Source organism: Apaloderma vittatum, unplaced genomic scaffold (assembly GCF_000703405.1).
Source record: "Apaloderma vittatum isolate BGI_N311 unplaced genomic scaffold, ASM70340v1 scaffold5053, whole genome shotgun sequence".
Taxonomy (NCBI): Eukaryota; Metazoa; Chordata; class Aves; order Trogoniformes; family Trogonidae; genus Apaloderma; species Apaloderma vittatum.
In genome coordinates, this window is record NW_009709683.1 from 1 (window position 1) to 20,325 (window position 20,325).

The window sequence follows — 20,325 nt, forward strand, 5'->3', positions numbered from 1 at the left end:
ATGGTCTAGCCGTTGTGATGGTGTTGAGTGATAGGCTGGACTTGATCTTAGAGGTCTTTACCAGCCTCAACAATTCTGTGATTCTGTGTGACTTCCATTTAGTGGGTGTGTAGTGGGTGGTTGGGTTTTCTGTGAGGTCAATACATGAGGAGTTATGTCTCCTTAACATGATTTTTCACAGTCTGCCACCCATATGCAGTCATGCACACCTGCGAAGTGCAGGACAAAAAGAAAAGACCTCCTCTCCTTCCTAACACCGGTAGTATTTTACTCCCGCACTGAGGAGCTCCATCCAATAGAGAATTTAGTACTGTATTTCTAGTTTTGTTGAAGGCCTCCTGGTAGCCTGGTAGCCTCCTGGTAGTCACATGTTCAGAGCAGGTTGCCTGCCAGAGTTTGCACACGAATGTTGTGCACTGTCGTGTGCCTTAAACATTAAATCATTCTTTTTTTCCTGGTAGCTGAAACTGAAGTCACATGTTCAGAGCAGGTTGCCTGCCAGAGTTTGCACACGAATGTTGTGCACTGTCGTGTGCCTTAAACATTAAATCATTCTTTTTTTTCCTGTGTGAAATACGTGGTTACTGAAGCCATTTGGAATAGTTTGCAGGAAGCACCACAGGAGAAACTCAAACCTCAGAACAGAATGTTCTGGCTTGGGAAACAAAGAAGTCTTACGTGCATTGCTATGCTAAATGGTGGCTTGTTTTTGATTTGGTTTTGAGGGGATTTTTCTTCTGGTGTGCTTGGGGTTTTTGTTCTTTTCTTTTTTCCTGTTTTTGAAAGTAATTAAGAGGCTTATGAATACATTCCAAAGGAGGAAAAAAAATGTACCACTGGAGGAAGGCAGAAAGAAAATTGTGAAAATGCATCTTCTGTGTAATATTAGCTGCCGTATTGGTTCTGGGTTTTCTTGGAGTTTTTTGTTTGTTTTTTATACATATGAACCAAGACATTTCCTTGGAGAATAATGAATATGTTTACCACTTCAGAGGGATAAGTAACAGGAGGCATCATATCTTACCTGTTTTCCATTCTCTTATCTGTTAAAAGCAAATACATAACATTTAGTTGTAATAAAAGGCCATAACACAGATAAACAGAAGGGGTATAAACATGTGTTAATGTTTATATTCAATATTATTCAATATTCAATATTACTTATCTGTGAGACTAATGCAGTCCAAGCCAAGTGCAGTTTTGGGGAGCTATGTCACAGTTTGCAGTGTTCTCTCTGGTCTCTCAGTCTAGCACTGAGGGGAATTATTTGGTGATTTAGTAACCAAAACAGAAAAGACTCAGCTTTCTTCCTCTGTGGAAGATACCAGCGAAAATCACAGAATCACAGAATGTCAGGGTTTGGAAGGGACCCTGAAAGGTCATCTAGTCCAGCCCCCCTGCCAGAGCAGGATCACCTACAGTAGGTCACACAGGAACACGTCCAGGCCGGTTTCAGAAGTCTCCAGAGAAGGAGACTCCACAACCTCCCTGGGCAGCCTGTGCCAGTGCTCTGTCACCCTCACAGGGAAAAAGTTTTTCCTAATGTTTTTGTGGAACCTCCTGTGTTCCAGGTTGTACCCATTGCCCCTTGTCCTGTCATTGGACGTCGCTGAAAAGAGCCTGGCTCCGTCCTCCTGACACTCCCCCTTGACATATTTATAAACATTAATAAGGTCACCCCTCAGCCTCCTCTTCTCCAAGCTGAAGAGATCCAGCTCCTTCAGCCTTTCCTCATAAGGGAGATGTTCCACTCCCTTCATCATCTCTGTGGCTCTGCGCTGGACTCTCTCCAGCAGTTCCCTGTCTCTCTGGAGCTGAGGGGCCCAGAACTGGACACAATATTCCAGATTTGGCCTCACCAGGGCAGAGCAGAGGGGCAGGAGGACCTCTCTCGACCTACTAGCTACTCCCCTTCTAATACAGCCCAGGATGCCATTGGCCTTCTTGGCCACGAGGGCACATTGCTGGCTCATGGTCATCCTGCTGCCCATCAGAACCCTCAGGTCCCTCTCTCCTACGCTGCTCTCCAGCAGTTCAGTCCCCAGCCTGTACTGGTGCATGGAGTTGTTCTCTCCCAAGTGCAAAACTCTACACTTGTCCTTAATATCCAAAAGAGTAATAGTTTGATCCAGCTGCTATGCAGTTGTTTTGCCAAGTACAAACCTGAAGTTCATTTTTTATTTTTTTTGGCTGTGGTTCTTGTCTAGTGTGTGCAAATAGCCAGGTTCCCTGAGACTTTGAACTTCTGTATTGTTCTGTGCCACAGTGAAAGTATTTGCACACAATATACTTTGCAGAGTAGTTAGTGAACCCTTTTTGAACATGAGTAACTGGCTTTTTCTTTTGTCCCTCTGCAGAACCTGCTTTGTGGTTGTATGTTCTACCAGGAGAGTATATATGCAGGGTCATGGGATTTGCCCCTAACTGTTCCATGAAGTTACCCTGGAAAAAGGACTTGGAGTTGTTTCCACCTTGCTGCCAGTATTGCATTTGTGGTTTTTTTTTCATACTGAAACATAATTCAACTCCTAGTGATATCACAATTCTCTGCAGATCAAGTGAAAGCACTGCCCTTTTTCTTCTGTCTGAATAGCTGGAGCTTCTCTGAGAGCTTCCCTAGGGCTTTTTTTTTTTTTTCCTCCAGCTGTGGTGTGATTAGACTTTAGGTGGTATCACACGTATTACCAGGTTGTAAAAAGGATCCTCCACATACTTTTGGAAGTCATTGCTGCAGAGTTCAGACAATGTCCCTCCCTCATGTGGGTAACTTACCAACTCCTGAGCTAAACTGAGTTGCTACCTAATGTTTGCTTTCTGTGTTTATTTTTCTCCCTCAGTGGGAGATCAGTGTGATGTGGACCCTGTGCATTGACTGTTTTAAGACAGCTTGACGTAGGGAGGTGAACTTAAGTTGAATAGTGAATGTGCAGGGTCCCTGTGTAGGCTCCCGAGAGTGTCTAGATTTCCTGGACAATCTATTACAGCTGTTTTTATGGCCATGCATAAGATGAATGACTGCGCTTTTGCCAGCAGACCTTAATTGTGGGTGAAAACTGCACTTAGTGTCATTGATGGGCGCAGTAGAATAGAAAGGGCTCTCTTGTCTCCCTGTATGGACTGGCTTTACAGTGCTAGGGGAAGTAGAGATTCAGGGCAGAAGAGAAGGCAGATTATTTCTCTCTGTAGCTGTAGATGTGACAGAACAAACATCTGCATATGTGTTAAATAAGCCAAGTACTTGAGGTAGCTGTAGTCAAGAGTTCCTCCTATACTCATGGCTAGGTGTGTAGACCAGGTGTTAGGCATTGCTCTTTTGAATATCACTGTGTGCTGTAATGGAATGACAGCCCTAACCGATTGGCATCCCTTGTCTGTTCTTCTCAGAGACTTTTTAAAAAGCCTTTGGTAGGGAGAGAATTGTAGTGACTGGTGTGAGTCAGTCCCCCAGCCAGCTGGCAGCGAGTCATGTTTTAGAGGCTAGGCCTTTGTAAGCTGAGGAGAACAAAATGATCCATCTGTTCACCCTCCTGTGGGTGTGTTTGCATTCATAAGAAGGAAAACTGAAAAAATGTGCTTATCCTAGGCTCTAGGCACCTTTTGGCAGTTACTCTAATAACATAGTTCAGAGTGATAATCAGAGCCAACAGTTTTTAACACAAAATTTTCTAACTCAAGAGCAGATGTTAAAACAAATAAAATACCATCGTCTTCACTTGGGGGTGTTGTGGAAGAACATACCTCATTAAACATTTCACTTTTCCTAATTTCAGTTAATAAAAGGATATGTTTTTTAACAAATTCCAAATTTATGGAAGTTGGAAGAGTTAAATGATAGGTGTTTCATCTAATGTCCTGGAGGAAGCACCATTCTTATGTACAAGGGAGTGATGGCTGTCTTCTAGATGGGCAGGCTTTGATGACAAGGTGCATCTACATTTTTCAGGAAATGTTTAGAGTCTACCAAGGAACATTGGCTGCCATGGAGCTTGGTCCATGAAACCAGTTGAAATCAGTTCAGCTGCTCCAAGTAACTAACTTCACCTTCTACCTACTTCTCAGTCAATATTGTCTTGTAAGTCTTAGAGATCACAGAAGGGTAAGAGAGTATGGGGGTATTAATTGTCTGTTTATAGTATCGTCCTGATACTTACTTGCCTCCTCCAGGATCTTCAGTGGTATTTTTGGAAGAAAATTTGTCAGACGATGTTGTGTGTTTAAAGAGCATCCATGAAAATATTCTGCTGTGGTCACTTTGTTACAAGCAGGTTCTGGAGGGGGCCGGGAAAGCTGTATCTGATTAGTGCAGCAAGTGCTGCATGCCTGTGTCTGGACAGATCCACAAGCCTGTTTATTCTTGTTGTCTGTCTATCAGTCTTTTTATTTTATTTTTTATAGTGTAAGATAACAAAAATAGATTATACTGATGCTCCAGTGGAGTCTTTTAAAAAATATGTTTGTCCCCCTTTGCACAGAAAAGGAATGATTGCGTAGGCTCCGTGAGAAAACTTGGAGGAGCTTGTGTGTGCTCCGCTTGATTTGCTGATAAATGGACAGTCTCACAAACTCCAGCGTAGTCACTTAAGTTCGTTTGGGAAGCAGAGATGCTAAGAAGAAATTGAGCATGTTAACTGTTCTGCTGACACTAGCTTTCGTTCAGAAATAGTGTTTTACAGAAGAGGAGGTGAAAATGCTTTCTCATACTAATAACTGGTATGGTCCCTCTAAGTGTATAATCTGTGTGATCCTAAATAGAAAATCAAGCTCCTGAAAAATTATCTGGCATTTACTTTGCAGGATATGCCCACTGGAAGGGTCAGGTGTTAAATTCAGATGAACTTCACGAACTGTATGAAGGACTTAAGCTGAACAAGGTGAACCGGTATGATTATGTACTCACAGGTAAGAAGAATTTGTTCCTTGGTAGTCCCATGATGTAAGGAAAAGTAAAGAAATACAAACCATATCCCTTCATTTTCTAACACAAGCCATTACATTTTTCTCTCATTTGATTCTTCCTGCAGTTTGATCTGTATATTACAGTCTCAACTGCTTGTTTTGTTTAGTTTGAAACAATGAGCGTTCTCCAGCTTGAAGGTTTTAATTGAGTGGATAAATTGATCCCCTTATGTAGTTTACAGACTTGTACAGGCCAGTCATGTACAGGCTTCATTAATGTTGTGGGAGTGCCTCTACTGCAAAAAGGATCAGGAAAAGTATTATTTTTAAATTTATTATGAACACATAGATTTAACCCTTTCTCCTAAATTTGCTATACTGTCACTCCGTGGTACTACAGCATGATTTTATATACAGTTGTCTGTCCTTCTTTTTTCTTCTTGATCTTTAAGGATTAGTGCCTTGGATACAGAGAAAAGTAGAAGCAGGTTTAGATTTTGGGTTTGTCCCTGTCATATCTCTTTGATTTTTTGCTGTCATTACTATGTAACTCCTCTGAATGGATACAGTTCTGCAGGACATAATGGCTGTGCAGTATTTTCCTTTGCTTGCTACTCAGTGCAAAGTATCTATAAATATAGGCAAAAGGAGAGCTTGTATGTGCAGTTTATATTAAAAACTGCTTCTCCTCGAATTCCTGTTTCTCAAATGTAGATTACTGATTGGGTTTCACCTCAGTAGGAGAGATGCATCTGGTTTAGATTACAGTATCAATTTCTTAATAGTGGTGAACAGTCACTTGTTAAAGGTAAACAGGAATATATTGCCAGATTTGCGTGATTTCATGGCTTCCACATGTTGTAAAGTGCTTTATATGCCGAGAATACTGGAGACCTTAAGAGTATGGGTTATAACCCCAAAGCAGTCATTCTGGCTTGAAGAGTATGGCATGTCTGAAGACTTATTGTCAGGTTTTTCAGGGAGTATCTCCAAAATAAAGGAGACTAAATAGAAAATAGACTGAACTAAGGTTAAGAAATTTAATTGCGGCATAAATGGGTTCTTTGTGATTGCAAAATAAACAAACCCCCTTTCTTTTCATGAGGACACAGAGGACATTTCCAGGAAAAGCACACTGTATTGTAGAAGTTTTCAGGAGATGTTAGGATGCAAAAGTTTATAAATAATCTTTGAGTATTCTTTTAGCTTAAATATTCCTTTTTTATTTTATTTTCTACTCTTGGAAAAGACCCAAAGTCCTTTCCTATCACTGTCTTATAGTGGCAAAGTGGATGCAATAGATGAAAAATGGTAGAAGGAAAACCAGAAATCTTCAGTAAAAAGAATATTTTGAGGAAAAAAAATAAGGAATATTTATTAATAGGCCTCTTAAAATAGGATTTGTGGATAGGTAGGTCAGTGTGCTGTTCATGTTTGTTTAAAAATCTCATTTGTTGTAGCTATTTTTCAATATGGACAAAAAGAAGGCATGAGAAGAAAATGACACTAATTTCTTGTGATCTAATAGCACTCTCAGTGTTACAGTGTTCAGTTGTGCTGTGGCTGAACTTAAAATTCAGATTTTTCCATTTGAAGCCAAAAGACAAATTTTTCAGAGAGAAACAACCATTCACTGTAGTGCACAACTGTATTTTGTATGTCCAACAGTCTGATTATTCAAGCACTGAAAACAAATGAATTTGTCAGCAGGTGGGGTTTGACTGTAGTTGTATATCTGATGACTGTAGATATCTTGGTTGAGATGGAAATTATTATCTTTAGGCTGATTATACAAAATAACTCTTTGTTAACTTTTGTGACAGTTAGTTACTTCACATACTGGTTTCATTTACAGTAAAACACTCAAGGGAGAAGAGAAACTCCAGTACAGTGTAATTTGTTTCAAAAACTTCTGTCAGTAATGTTACTTATGCTCTATTTTTTTTTTTCCCAGCCAGTCTATCATTGTAAACAAAAACCTTTGCTTGGCTTTTTCTGGCTGATTGTCAGCATTTCATAGACATAAGACAAAGCATTTTGGCCAGAAATCTCGGAAGTTTTTTCCATTTCTCTGCAACATCTAAGAATTGGTCAATTTCAAGAGCAAAGAATAAAAAAAAATTTTAAAATCTCCAAAGTGTAGCTTTAAATACTTTGGTAGAGCGGGTATTTTCAAGCTAAAAGTTTGAAGAAGCTGCCTTTCTAAACATAATATTATTAAATGAACTAAAATCAATGGAAATCAAATTATCGGTTAATAAATGTTGTAAATAAAGTTAATACCTAAAATAAATATTTAAATAAACATCTGTAAAATAAAGGAATTAATTATTAAATATAAATATTTTGGTGCTAACACTGTGATTAGGGCCTTGAGATAGAATAAAACGTATTTCCAGCTTAATTTGCTGCTAAGCCTAAAATGAGGAATTTCATTAGTATGTTGGCCGTTGCTCTGAAATACTCAGGATTATTTCTCCAATGCATTAATGTTTGTGTTGGTGCAGTCCATACATTAGTAATAAAAAAAACACTGCTTCAAAACAGAGCATGAGAAAAGTATATGGAATTTTAAGTATTTCTTATTTACTGCATGATAAATAGTACTGATTTGGAAAGCTGTTTTGAAGTAAAGGAACCTTTTTGCTTTCAGCCTGACCTTCTTGCAAGTATGTTCAAGCATTTTGACGTTGTACGAACCCTTCATATGTAACATACTTAGTAAATGAATTTTTAAGGTTATATTAGTAGCTGTGTAAGCACACTCTCAATTCATCTTCCACCTAGTATTCCTGAACGAAATACTAAAATGCATTTGTTATAAAAATACTTTGTTCCAAAGAATGAGAATTATGCAACATTCCTATCCAAAATTTAAAAAAAAAATAATTCAGCATCCATGAGAACAGACTTCAAAAGTGTCTTTTTCTTCCCATAGGGTATACAAGAGACACGTCGTTTCTTGCAATGGTGGTGGATATTGTCCAGGAGTTGAAGCAACAGAATTCTAACCTAGTATATGGTAAGGATGTGTATTATAATCCTTTCTGCTTCATCACTGTATATGCCCATTATTTTCATATTTTAAGATGAAAACACCTGATACTACCAACATTTCACAACCATCTTGTGCTCTGATTTGGCTAAGGCTCCAGTGAAGTTTTTTTTCAGCATTGCTTAAGTTTTGAGGGTGTTGCTTTTTTATCTTTATGATTTTATGCCTTTCAGTGCATTTCTTCCATTTTGCTGTCCGAAGAAGAATGTGCCTTGAGGGCTCATAGTCTGTATCAAAGAAAGGCTTGGGAACTCCCAGCCAGCTCTTGCTGTTCGTAGCTCAGAGGCCTAGGCCATAAGTGCTGATAGCTCCTTGATTTCTAAGTCAGTCAAAAGCAGAGTGGACTCTCCTGTGTTTCTTGCTGTGGTTTCTTGTTACATCCCAGGAGAAGTGTCTTACTATGCCTTATAAGCTTCATAATTTAGCTTAAACTCAGGGTACTTTTACCTCTGCTGCCCTCTGCTAAGATGACGTAGGAGCACTCAAAGAGCAACAGACTTTAGCAGCTGCTGTCATTAACGCGTCACGTCAGGCTTAAACCCATGAAAAAAGATTTTTCCTGTTTCCTTCCTGACTCGTGTTTCGGGGCTTGTGAACAGAACCAGCGTAGGCCTGAATTGAGCAAAACATTTAGTGACAGAGCAAAGTCAGTGGGGACTTAGTGGAATAAAAAGCTATGAATGATGGTTTGAGCCTCTCACCTTCAGGTTCAGTAAACTGTGTGGTCAGGAAATGTCTAGAATGGTTCACAAGATCTGCGTGATGTAATACTGTGGAGCCCAATGTCGGACTTAAAATTAACAAAGAACAGTTCTCATTTAGAAAAAATGTAGCAAAGATAACTTGATGAGCTCAGGTTTTATTGCTTTTTAGGCTTCATTAACACCGTTGTATTGACAGGTTCTCCAGACCCTTGTACTAGTAAGTGAAAGCTAAAATCTCTGTCAGAGTATGAGCAAAAAGAAACATCTAGCTGTGTAAAACAGGAAGGAAGTGATGGTGAGAACACAGCTACGCTAAGATCTTTTATATTTAATAGGTTATAATGTGAAGAAAATACTTTTGAAATGTAAAACAAGTTACCCTCTTTACTCATATAAACTTCCTAAAATACTAATTAGACATTGATTTGATACCTTTGAATTTATTTTTCTTTTTTTATCTTGTCTTGTTAAAAGTTCTTTTATTACAATGAACAATGTTCCTTTTTCAAGTACAAGGCTGGGTTCTTTCCATCCTCCCTTTGAGGGCACTTGGAATATGTTGTTAATACTGCTGATGATTCAGAACCTGTCCCGATTGTGTGGTAATATTATTAAACCGAGTGTGAGTTTATGTACTTTGGCATGGATTTTCTTCTTGTTTCATTATAATACGCATAGTTTTTGTATGTGTACAGACAGCATTTTAGTGTGTATGTTTGGCATATGTCTTTTTATGTTAAAGTAAAAATAGAACTCTTTTCACAACTGTTAGCTTCTCCCATGTTTCTTCCCCAGTATGCTACTCTTCCAGAGTTTTGAGTTGAGGGGTGAAAGGGAGGGCTCTCTGTGTTTTCCGTAACAAAAGCCTCTTTGCTCACAGCAGTCACAACCTCTTTTCTTTAGCACCTTGAAACATAACCTGGAAGCAGGTAGGAGAGGGCAACTACAACCCTCTAACAATTATTTAAGATACATGACCTACTCTTTCAGAATCGGCAGCCACCAATTACAAATTTCAGGTCAAGTGTTCTCCAAGAGCTGTGAGAATACGTAGACTGTCAGGTGCTCAGTGCTGTTACATAGCCACTCGTGGTGGTGCAGACCCCCTGCGCCACATTATGATGTCAGGACCAGTCAGCATGGTATTCTGATTTTGGCGACAAGTACGGTGAGTTGGGACATCTGGTATTTTCTTGTCCTGGTTACAGTACAGTGAGTTGGGGCAATTGGGCACTCCTTAACTGTATCTGAAACTCCTGTTGTCTGGAAACTGTACCTGAAACTCCTGCTACCTGGATCGTGGCCTGCCCTGGAAGGTGCCAGAATCACCTGACGAGAATTGTGGCCAGAATGGAAATATACTGACCAAAGTCAATCATCATCTTGTGATCCTATAAGTAGTATCCTAAGTGAGACCCTTTGAGCTGTTGGAGATTGCAGCAGGCTGTGACCCGGTACCTCCCTCTGAGTTGGGATGTCTCTCAGGGTAGATTTTGCAAGGATTTCAGACAGTAGAGCTCACAAGGATTCCCAGAAGTAGGTTTTGTGAGAGTTTCAAAGAGTAGATTTCATGAGAACTTCAAAGTATAGATTTCACAAGAATCTCAAAGAGTAGATTTCCAAGATTGTCCTCTGATAGATGCCAGCAAAGAAAAAAGGGTCAAAAATTGTTTGCTGACAAATGCTGACAGAGGAGAATAGTAGTAATTCACTACAAGTAGATTTTGCAAGGTTTCAAAGATCATTTGTTACCAATAATTTACTACAACTAGCAAGGAGAGAAGAATATTGATCCTAGGTTAACCTCTATATATGATTTGATTTAGGCTCTATCTATGTGTGTGTAATTCGATGTAGGAAACTTTGTAGTGTTGATTATAGCAAATTTTATTAAGTCATTCAGATAATTGGCCGATGATTAACTATTGTTCAAAATCACATAACCTAATCCCATTGTCTAACATAATAGTGTTAGTAAATCTCATATTGCTGCTATCTCAAAGTTATGTAGGGTCCATAATCACGCATTTCCCGACCGATATAGTAGCTCAGCAGGACATTTTCTTTACCCTTTGTATTCCTTTCAACAGTTGACCAAGTCTGGGACTGAGGTTGGATCTAGTCACAGCTAAGCCCTGTCAGGAGATTTTAAAGCAAGGGAGTCCATTCTGAAACTCATGACTAAACAGGAGGGTCTCCCTTACCTTTTTGCGACTCCAGTCTCAGTTTAGATCATTTTAAAACTATATTAACTGGATTTGTATGTTTCTTCCATGTAGTGAGTGAACCTTGCCATCAAACTTTTAAGTCACACTTTTACAAATTCATATTAAAATCACTTTTACTAATACCTTTGACAGTGATTCTTTAAATGGTCTAAGTCTTTTCCTCCAGAACAAATCAGCATAGTCAGCAGGGTCCTAAATTAGGATTCCAAGACAAGTGATTTAAGTCATTTAAAACACTCATCTACAACACCATTACTGTTACCTGAAACCCTTCTCTCCCACCAGGGTCTCTATAACTGTAACTCATTTCTAAAGCTAGATTTATTCTATTACAGTATGCGATCCAGTGATGGGTGACAAATGGAATGGAGAAGGCTCTATGGTTAGTACTTACCTTTTTGGATTCTCTGCATAGTGAATATTTGCTATATAAAGATTGTATAAAGATTTGTTAAATTTTAAACATCAAAACCAAGCTACTTTACCTAGGTGTGGCTTTGAATCTCAGCATCAAATAAGTTTGTACTTTAATTTCCTCTGTTTGAATGAGTTTAGTATCTGGGAGGCATGACGGCAGCGTAACTCTGGGATTATTTCTAACTCTCTGATGAGACAACAGGAGGAACATAGACCCTATCCACAGGAAAATATCCCCATTTCCCCTCCTTGTCTTACTGGACTTGGCTCATCTTCTGTCAAGTACTCTGTTTTGGCTGGTAGCCTGGCTGACATTATTAGTGATCGTGTGAGCTGACGTACCACTGGAAACTAAAGGAAGATGACTTAACATCGTGTGGGATCCAACAGCTGTTAGGCATTGGGCTGTGATACCAGACTGCATACAAAGAAGCATTCATTTTCAATCAAAACTAGCAAATAATTTCAGTAAAATTGCTGTGATGGAAGACATCAGAAATAGTATTTCATGTTTTCTTCTGCCTTAGCTAGTTATGCACTATGAATTCCTTTTCATCCTTGAACTTTTTACAGTTCACCTGGTCATAAAACATCATATGAAGCAGCAGTTAGTAATAAATTTTCCATTGCTTTTGTGTTCTGTTCTTTCATTTTACATCTGGTTTACTATTTATTGTCCTTGGGTTTTTCTAACAAGGCAGAGATCTAGCAGCTGTAGGATCATCTTGCAAAGCTTTAGCTCTTGGGAGAAGACATTATCATGGGGCCTACCTGTGTCTTTCGGATGTAAGAAAAGGTAGATGGAGGAAGAGGAGAATATTTAACATTCAACCCACCAACTCATTCCTGACATAAAAAGTAATAAAATAATTTAAAATACCTTGGTTTAGATGCGACCTAGTCTTGCATTTCTGTCTAAAGGCAGAGTCCCTGTGACATCATCTCTTCACCCTGGCAGCGTGAGTGAGCTCAGTATCAGTATGATGGGCGTTCTGGTGTGCTGCCTACTAGTTGACACCACAGCGGGGTTGTACCTGTTGCTAATACAATCGGAATGGGTGAAAGTAACACAGGGGCACATGTGTGCACACACCCTGCCCTGTGTAGCTTAGGAGGTTAACAGAGAACAGAAAACACGGACCAAAGGGGTTATTAATCCTGATGTAGCTAATGGGGTTCTGCCAAAGAATATCTGCTTATCTTATTAAATGTTTTGTTAAATTGAGCCACAGCAGGACTCAGGAAGGCGAGGTGACCGCTGTACCCATTTAACCCAAACTCGTAGCTGAGGTCCAGTGTGTGCCAGTTCAGCTGATGCTTTTCAGCTTTGAGTCTGAAGAGCATACAGGCTGGAGGGCTTCTATTATATCTTAGTGTATGTCACCTGCTAAGACAACCAATTTCCCTTTGCTGATGGGCTGTACTTAGCTAATGAGGATGGGATAGAGATGGAATGGGCGGGCAGAAAGGGAAGTGTTGGCTCTCATGACTTGAACAGCTCATTCCACAGGCAGAGAAATATGCAGGCATTTTGATGGACACAAAGAAAACACAAGAAAAATATTTTTAATGTCTGTATTGGAACTGCTTCATGGATTAAGTTGTACTGAACAAATTACAAATATGATTCCTGTTCACACGTAGGGATGTACAACACACCTTAAAATACTGCCACGGAAAGGAGGATGCAGAATAGCACATAGCAGGGATCTTACTTGCTCCTAAGCCCCACAATGCAACTAGTCCATGTGGACACATGCTGCTGAAGCAAAGGGCCTCTGTACTGCCAATACAACAGCAAAGTAGTTTCTTTTGGTGGTAAGGGTGTGAGAAAGGGTGCCCCACGTTGAGACGCTGGATTCCCTTATGCTGCTGTGTCACCTTGCTGAAAGGGAGCTCGAAACTTCTTTGTTAAGGCACCATCAGTTCCTTTTAATGCTGCCAGTTCAGGCCTGCCTGCTTAGTGGTGCTTCCCATCACCTCCAGTGAAGGAGGGGCAGTTGGGTGTACTGTCACCAGCCAGAGGATGCACTGACTACCACTTCAGGTACTGCTGCATAACAGTACACTGAGAGGTTACTCAGTGACAGTTAGTGGAGGGAAGGAGAGTTGCAGGCCCATATCTCAGATGCTGCTGACATTTGATACTGCTTCTTCTCCCTAGTACGTGCCCAAGGATCTCCTCCCAGTGTACAGAGATAAAGTTGTACCCGTTGCTGATATAATTACTCCTAACCAGTTTGAAGCTGAGTAAGTACTTATTTCCTTTTATAGCCAAATAAACTCAGGGTTAAAAGCAGGGGAGAATGATACCCGTTCTTTTATTTGTCCCAGCAGAGTGCCGTATGTATGTGTTGTGTTTTGGTTTTTAACTGTTACTTTCAAGTGATGCTTTTCAGCAAACCTCCAGCTGTTCCATATTGAAACAAATAAAAAATCTGGGAGTTATGTGAGGAAAAGATTTCTCTTGTTTTCTCTGGTCTCTCATTCTCATAATTACTTCTTGTTATCTCCGGAGGCCTGTATCTAGGGCACGTTGAAAAAAATACCTCTCCTCTCTGTCATTACCCATTCTCCAGAAGAATTTTATTATATGTCAAAATATCAGAACTGAAATAGTTTCACACAAACCCCCCAAATCAATTTCAGAAATACTACCATGACAGCATCTCATAGAAGTTAAGAATTTAAATGCGTACTGCCTGTCCTCTTTACGTAGCTGTGATTCCTTGGTCAGGAGATGTGCTACGTCACGGTCTGTCCCCCAAAGGAGAGAGAGCTGCTACATGGGGGATGGAGAGAAGACACTTGTGAGGGAATTTTACAGTACAGGGATGTCTACAGAAGGCAGGTTAGGACTGATGTGAGTCTTCCTCAGAAGCCTTGTGTATCTGTGCATGTAACTTTTAAAGACAGTGGTCTGGTAGAGCAGACTGTGTAGCTGCAAACTGCTTAGGCCAGCATGGTGCAGTCCAAGCCCTCTTTCTTTCAAAGAGTAAAGAAGGTGGTCATTGCCTGGATAACTTGTGCTATTTTAAGATTTCTGTTTCATTCTCAGGTTACTCACGGGCAGGAAGATTCACACAGAAAAAGAAGCTCTAGAGGTAAGTAGGCAAGGAGTAGAATGTGTAAGTTCTCTATCTGTATTCCTGCCTGCAGTGCTGCAGTTTGCCATTTCTCTTTAACCTTGAAGTCACTCTGGCTTCTATCCTTTCTCTCCATTTATGATTAAAGCTTGTGCACTCCAGGCGCAGAACACTTTCTGTTCTGGTGTCAGACTTCTGAAGAAACTTCCTTAAAGAACTCCAGAGAAAGGCATTACAGTGGTAATGAGTAGGTCTCTGTGAGCTTGTTTTCCTGCAGTGTAAGAAGGGCAGCAGCGGTTTGCGCTGTGGAAATAAAATCGGTTGGGGCGAAAATCCTGGGAGACTCTGGGCGCTGGAAACCTGCATGAGTCGCTCCCTCTGCTGTCTACATGCAAGTGGTGCAACAGCAGTGCTCGGAGTTAGCACAGCCGGTTCTCATTCTCCCACACAGACTGCTGCGCGGAATAGAATTTACTAACATTACAGGGGTTGATTTGAATACACTGAATCCTCTTCCTCAGAGTGTTTGCTGGTGTTCTGTTTCTCTTCCTTAAATTGACTCAAAGGGAAGGAGACCTGGGTTGCTTTTTCCACCAGACTGGGAGTGATGGCCTTCGGGTACTTCCTGGAGAAGGACAAATCCACACCATTGATAGCTGCTGTCATCGCCAAACAGAGATGATAGATGGTCTGCAGATATACTGCATTCATGTATAAGGATTTAGCCTTTTACACAACTGAAAAAAATAAGAAGGTGCAGATCTTGGTGATGAAGGACAAAACAGGAATATGGTTTTACTGATGTCTTGAGAAGGGCTGAGCTCTTTGTTTTGTTGACTAGTCAAGTGTTTTCATAATGAACTGATTTTATTTCTTCCGGTTTGGTTTTGAACTTTAAAGGAACACAAAATCTTTAAACAAACAGCAGCTGCAGTGGCACCCTGGAGAGCAGCTGGGATCTGTCAACCCAAATGTTTGTTGGTTTTTCCAGCCAGCAACGTCATGCAACGTGGGTTGATCACCATCGCTTCATGGCCGGAAGCAGCTCCAAAGATCTTGGCTCTTTTAATCCTCGTTCCCTGCTGTGCTGGGCGAGGGTGATGGTCTGTTCTTCATGCCACTATAGCTGCTAACTGCAATGAAGTTCTTTTATTTTTCTCCTCACCAGTGGAACCACAATCTTGAGAACAACACTATTAGCTGAGCAACCGTTATTTTTAGGTTTGCATATTACAGGTGCAAACATGAATTGCATGTGCCGGACAATTATACAACTTAGTTTTTTGACAGTTATGTTATAACTCTTGTTTGTGATGGTTTTAAAAAAACTCCTCTAAAGATATGGAATTATACTTAGGAATGGAAATATTTTTAAAATAGTTGCTTGCAGGATATTACATTTTAATCTGTCTGTCTCCGCAGCTGCATGTCATATCCTTCTAAGTAATAATCCATACTGGAATTTGTCCCCTTTGGAGGTGGTAGGAGCTCTGGCATCGATTTCCATGGTGACATGCCTTAATTCATTTCTTTAGCCAGACTGATGACAACAGGATAGTCTTCTAACGTAAAATTAAATGTGACATAATTTTAATGTAAAAGGGATTAAGTCTTACAACTAGAAATACTGGTGATTAGGTTCTCGGTGAATTGTGACTGAGAAATGAAATGGAGTTTAATGTTGCTTCACAGGTTGATTATGTCAGCATATGCTGGTAGATTTACTGCTTCTTTAAAACCAGACCTATGTCTGTGCAAAGACGTCTGACAGTTGAAGAAACCTGGGGGCTTAGACAGGAAAAAAAGCAATAGAGAATTAAAAAATAGCAGAAATAAATCCTTATCATTCAGCTGTTCATGAGTCATTGCTAGCCTGAGAGGATTTTTAGCTAAACTCTTTCAGGAGAATTAATATTTTATCTGTGTTTTATGCTGAACTCATTATTGAAGTCATTCTTTCTTCTGTTAAATCAAAATCACTTTTGTGGCAACCACTTGTACGTCAGAAGTAGATTATTAATGAGTTTAAGTGAGAAACACACAGAGTGGAAATAAGTGCGCAAAGGTATACATCATTCACGTGTGTAATTTGAGGTTTGAAACAGAATCAGAAAAGATTGACAGGCATACTTGTGCCACTGGTTTAGCTCTTGTAACTCTTCGTTTTTGCTAATTCTTAAAGTGGTAGCTAAAAAGACTTCATGACCTGGAGTTACTGGCTTTTGAGCAGGTGTTTCAGGATGCTGGCTCAGGTGCATGTGTCTGCATATTTGTTCTCTTGTTCTTTTGATACTGTGTTCTGGAAACATGATACAGACAAAAATTCTGATCACAGCTGAAACAGCATTCTTTTCAAGGAGCATCCAAAGATAACACAGAGATGCTTGTATATTTTAACAAGTGTATACATCTAAATGCGGATGGTTTAATTCCCCTATTTCAAATTAATTCCCCTAATTCTTCGACTAGAAACCTTTTTCTCTTTACAAAAGATGCCAACACAATGTCAAAAATCCTCAGTACTATGGATGATGCAAGGTTTAACCAACACCCATTGCAGTCAGTGATTCCTGCCTTTTTGTACATGGAAAGGTAATGGATATGCTCCATGCCATGGGACCAGAGACTGTCGTCATCACAAGCTCTGATCTGCAGGCACCTCTAGGAAACAACTACCTAATTGCTTTGGGAAGCCACAGAAAAAGTAAGCAATGAACTCCTTTCCTAAACTGTGCTTTCTTTTAACCTGTTTACCCTGTTGTGTGCTTTCAGAACTTTTGTGTAAAGTAGTTTGATCACACTCATCTGTAGTGTGTGGGAGGAGCTTAGATCCCTAAGTGAACTTCTCCTCCTACAGTGATACCAGAGAGTGGTAGGAGTGGGGCTGCTCTCTGAGAGAAGACAAGCTGGGAGCTGAGTGCAGCCATAGCCCAGGCAGAGCACTGCCCTTACCCACAGGGCCTGAGCCCACGGTATCTGAATAAGGTGAGGAGAGCAGGGGTGGTGGTGGATGAGTCCCATTGACAGTACAGTGATCATCAGACAAAGGTGAGACAACCCAGGTCCAAGATAATTTGGAAAATCCAGTCAGAACACTAGTACAAAGTTATGCCAACAGCATAGCTCAGGTTAGGGTGCTTGTGCCGGGGCCTGAACTTCCATGCAGCTCCTGGGCAAGTAGATAGTGGGTGCATGGGTGGGGGATGTCCTAAGTGAGGTTGATCAGAGCTGTTAAAGCGCCTAGTAGTGGCCCTGACAGGCAGTAGTGTTATAAAACAGGAACTTTGAATGTTGTGAATGCATTTATCAGAAGTACACAGTGTGCTGTTAGCAGATTGTTCCTTCCCTGATACGTTGTAAAATGTCCTTCTGCTTCTCTTTATATTCCCTTCAAAACATCACCGAGATTCACTGTGTGTCTGGAGTGTCGCACGATATTTTTGCATGAGAAGGGCATAGTTATGTGGGATGATATACAATCTTGTTTTCCTGTTCATCTAAGGGACCTGAATGCGAGCATTGCATTCTGGAGCACTGAGAGACCAGAAAAGCCTTGATGTTTAAAACAGATTCCACTAAGAATCAGTCAGTGAGTCTTAGCACTCAGTATATGCTATGTCTGGAATAAATCTGGCCATTCCAGTGGTGATTACAATATGGCATGTGGATCAGATATTCTCTGCTGATGTCTACAGCTGCTCTTGTGCCTCTATACAACTCAAGATACTCCATTTAGCATTCAGCGGTCTCCATAAATATGTAGTTTCCTGAGCAAGCTGCTGTCTAAATGAAAATAGGTGGCTCTCAACCGTTCATGAAAATGAAGGTGCTAGCTACCTGCTCCCTCTTATGTGAAGTATGTAAGTCATAAATGCTAGCCCAGCTTGCAAAGTTTTGAAAGGTTGCACTTTTCTAAAGAGCTGGTACAAAGTTTACGATACTCGTAGCATCTTTATGTTCCAGACGACACAGGAATTCAAATCTGGGGATCACTTTTAAATTATAATAAACGCTATTGTATTGATTGCTGCCTCTGTTACTTAACTGTCTATCTGTGTTGTAGCTAAAGCAGATGGTACCAAGATGACACAAAGAATTCGAGTGGAGTCTCCTAAAGTGGATGCTGTCTTTGTTGGAACAGGAGACTTGTTTGCTGCTATGCTTTTGGCATGGACACATAAGCATCCAAACAATTTGAAGGTGTGGGAGGAGTTATTTGTCTCTCTGCAAGTTTAGACTGCATTTGATTTTTATTACTTTTAATCTATGAGATTATTTAGAGGCTCTTCTGTTTTGGCTTATTTTCCTCACCTGAGAGGGGGGAAAAAGCAGAATTTCACTTTTGCCGAAACGTTTTAGCTTGTACAACTTTGGACAGTCACATTTCATTCATATGGATTTTTTAATTTTGCAAAATAAGATGCTCTCTCTGGAGAGATTGCATGCATGTTTGTAATTATAATTTTTACCCTCACTTCATAATAAGCACTGAAAATCATTTTTTTTTCAGATATGTTTTTCTGTTTCGTTCCCTTAAGCACTCAGAGTCCTCGATACGGGTGTGTGGTTTCTAATACCTATGTTGGGAGAAGTAAGAGAGTCTTAAGGTTTTTTTCCCCAAACTCGGTATTACATAATTGTCATCCTGTTTGCATCTTGTCAGTCATATTTGCCTCTTAATAGCAGTATTTTTGAAATAATAATATTAAACTAGGCAGCTTAAATTTTACTAAAACCTGAATATATTACATTAATGCAGGTGGCATGTGAAAAGACTGTGTCAGCCATGCAACATGTTCTGCAAAGGACCATTAAGAGTGCAAAAGGTAATTCCTTCAGACCGTGTTCCCTCGTTCTGTCTGGATTTGAAGAAACAGTCAGAGAGCTTTCTGGGTTTCCTAACTAAGGGCAGCCCTCATTCCAGAAGCAGCCAGAGCATTTACAGAATGAGAACTTGGTAGTCTGTCAGTGCGTGTTCTTCAGTGTCCTCCAAGCCTGTTTTTGACAACACTCGACTGAAGATGTCACTGTTCAGCTTGCAGTGGGACTCCAGTCATGCTGAGGGGTTCGACTGCTTTGCAAAACAGTGGCAGAAGAACTTGAGGAAACGCTGAGCCCGATGTGCAAGAGAGCTGGTTTTTTAAGCACAGCCTGCTCGCTTTTCCTTTAAGTTCATGTGTTCAGCATTGAGAAGGGTTTATCAACTAATAATGTCTGCTGTATTGGCTGTGTGTTTTATAGCTTCTCTCCCCGTGGAGTTCCCATGTCTTTTGGTTCCTGGGGCGATCCTGGTCTGTGGGTTCTCAGAGCATGTCTGTCACTTTCTAATTAACAGCAGAGCCGTGAGGTGGAGAGAGGTGCAGAAGAGGGGGTGGTAAATCACAGTGCTGGGTCTGCCACCTAGGAAGCCTTTAGTAGGAGCTAGTAAGGGAGATGGGAGGAGGGTGGAAAAAAAAGTGGGGAAACAGAACAGTGTAATTTGTTTCTTTTTATACTGCTGTTTTTAATGACATTCTAATGTCATCTTTTTAGTGCAAGCTGGAGAAGGAAACAAACCAAATTCAGCCCAGCTGGAACTGAGAATGGTCCAGAGCAAAAAGGACATAGAAAACCCAGAGATCATAGTGAAAGCCACTGTGTTATAAAGGCTGTATGTCTCCAAGAACGCACAATGTATCGATGTCCTCATTTCTTTCCTGTAAATTGTAATATTTGCCTTAGATCTGTGACAGAAACCTGACTTTCATGAAATAGTGCCCAGCATAAGCAGATATCCACTCTCAAACATATGTGCTGGCCTTGCTCAGTTTTAAAAACAAAACAGTTAGCGTGCATTGAAGCATATTACCAAGTATCAAAATGGCTGTGAAATTCACTTTGTCTGTGTAATTACCCAGGGCGAGAGAGTACAATATTCCTGCCTTGCCAGAGATTTTACA

At 40.3% G+C, this 20,325-nt stretch overlaps 1 protein-coding gene across 1 annotated transcript; it reads left to right on the forward strand.

The window, feature by feature from the left end:
- Positions 1-4,794: 4,794 nt before the first annotated feature.
- Positions 4,795-20,048, forward strand: PDXK (pyridoxal (pyridoxine, vitamin B6) kinase; the record flags this gene model as incomplete). Its single annotated transcript, XM_009867002.1, has 9 exons — positions 4,795-4,899; positions 7,835-7,918; positions 11,219-11,265; positions 13,465-13,550; positions 14,359-14,404; positions 16,979-17,090; positions 18,450-18,586; positions 19,146-19,212; positions 19,919-20,048. Coding segments are annotated over 9 exons (797 nt in total), but the record flags the coding sequence as incomplete, so codon positions are not given.
- Positions 20,049-20,325: the final 277 nt, after the last annotated feature.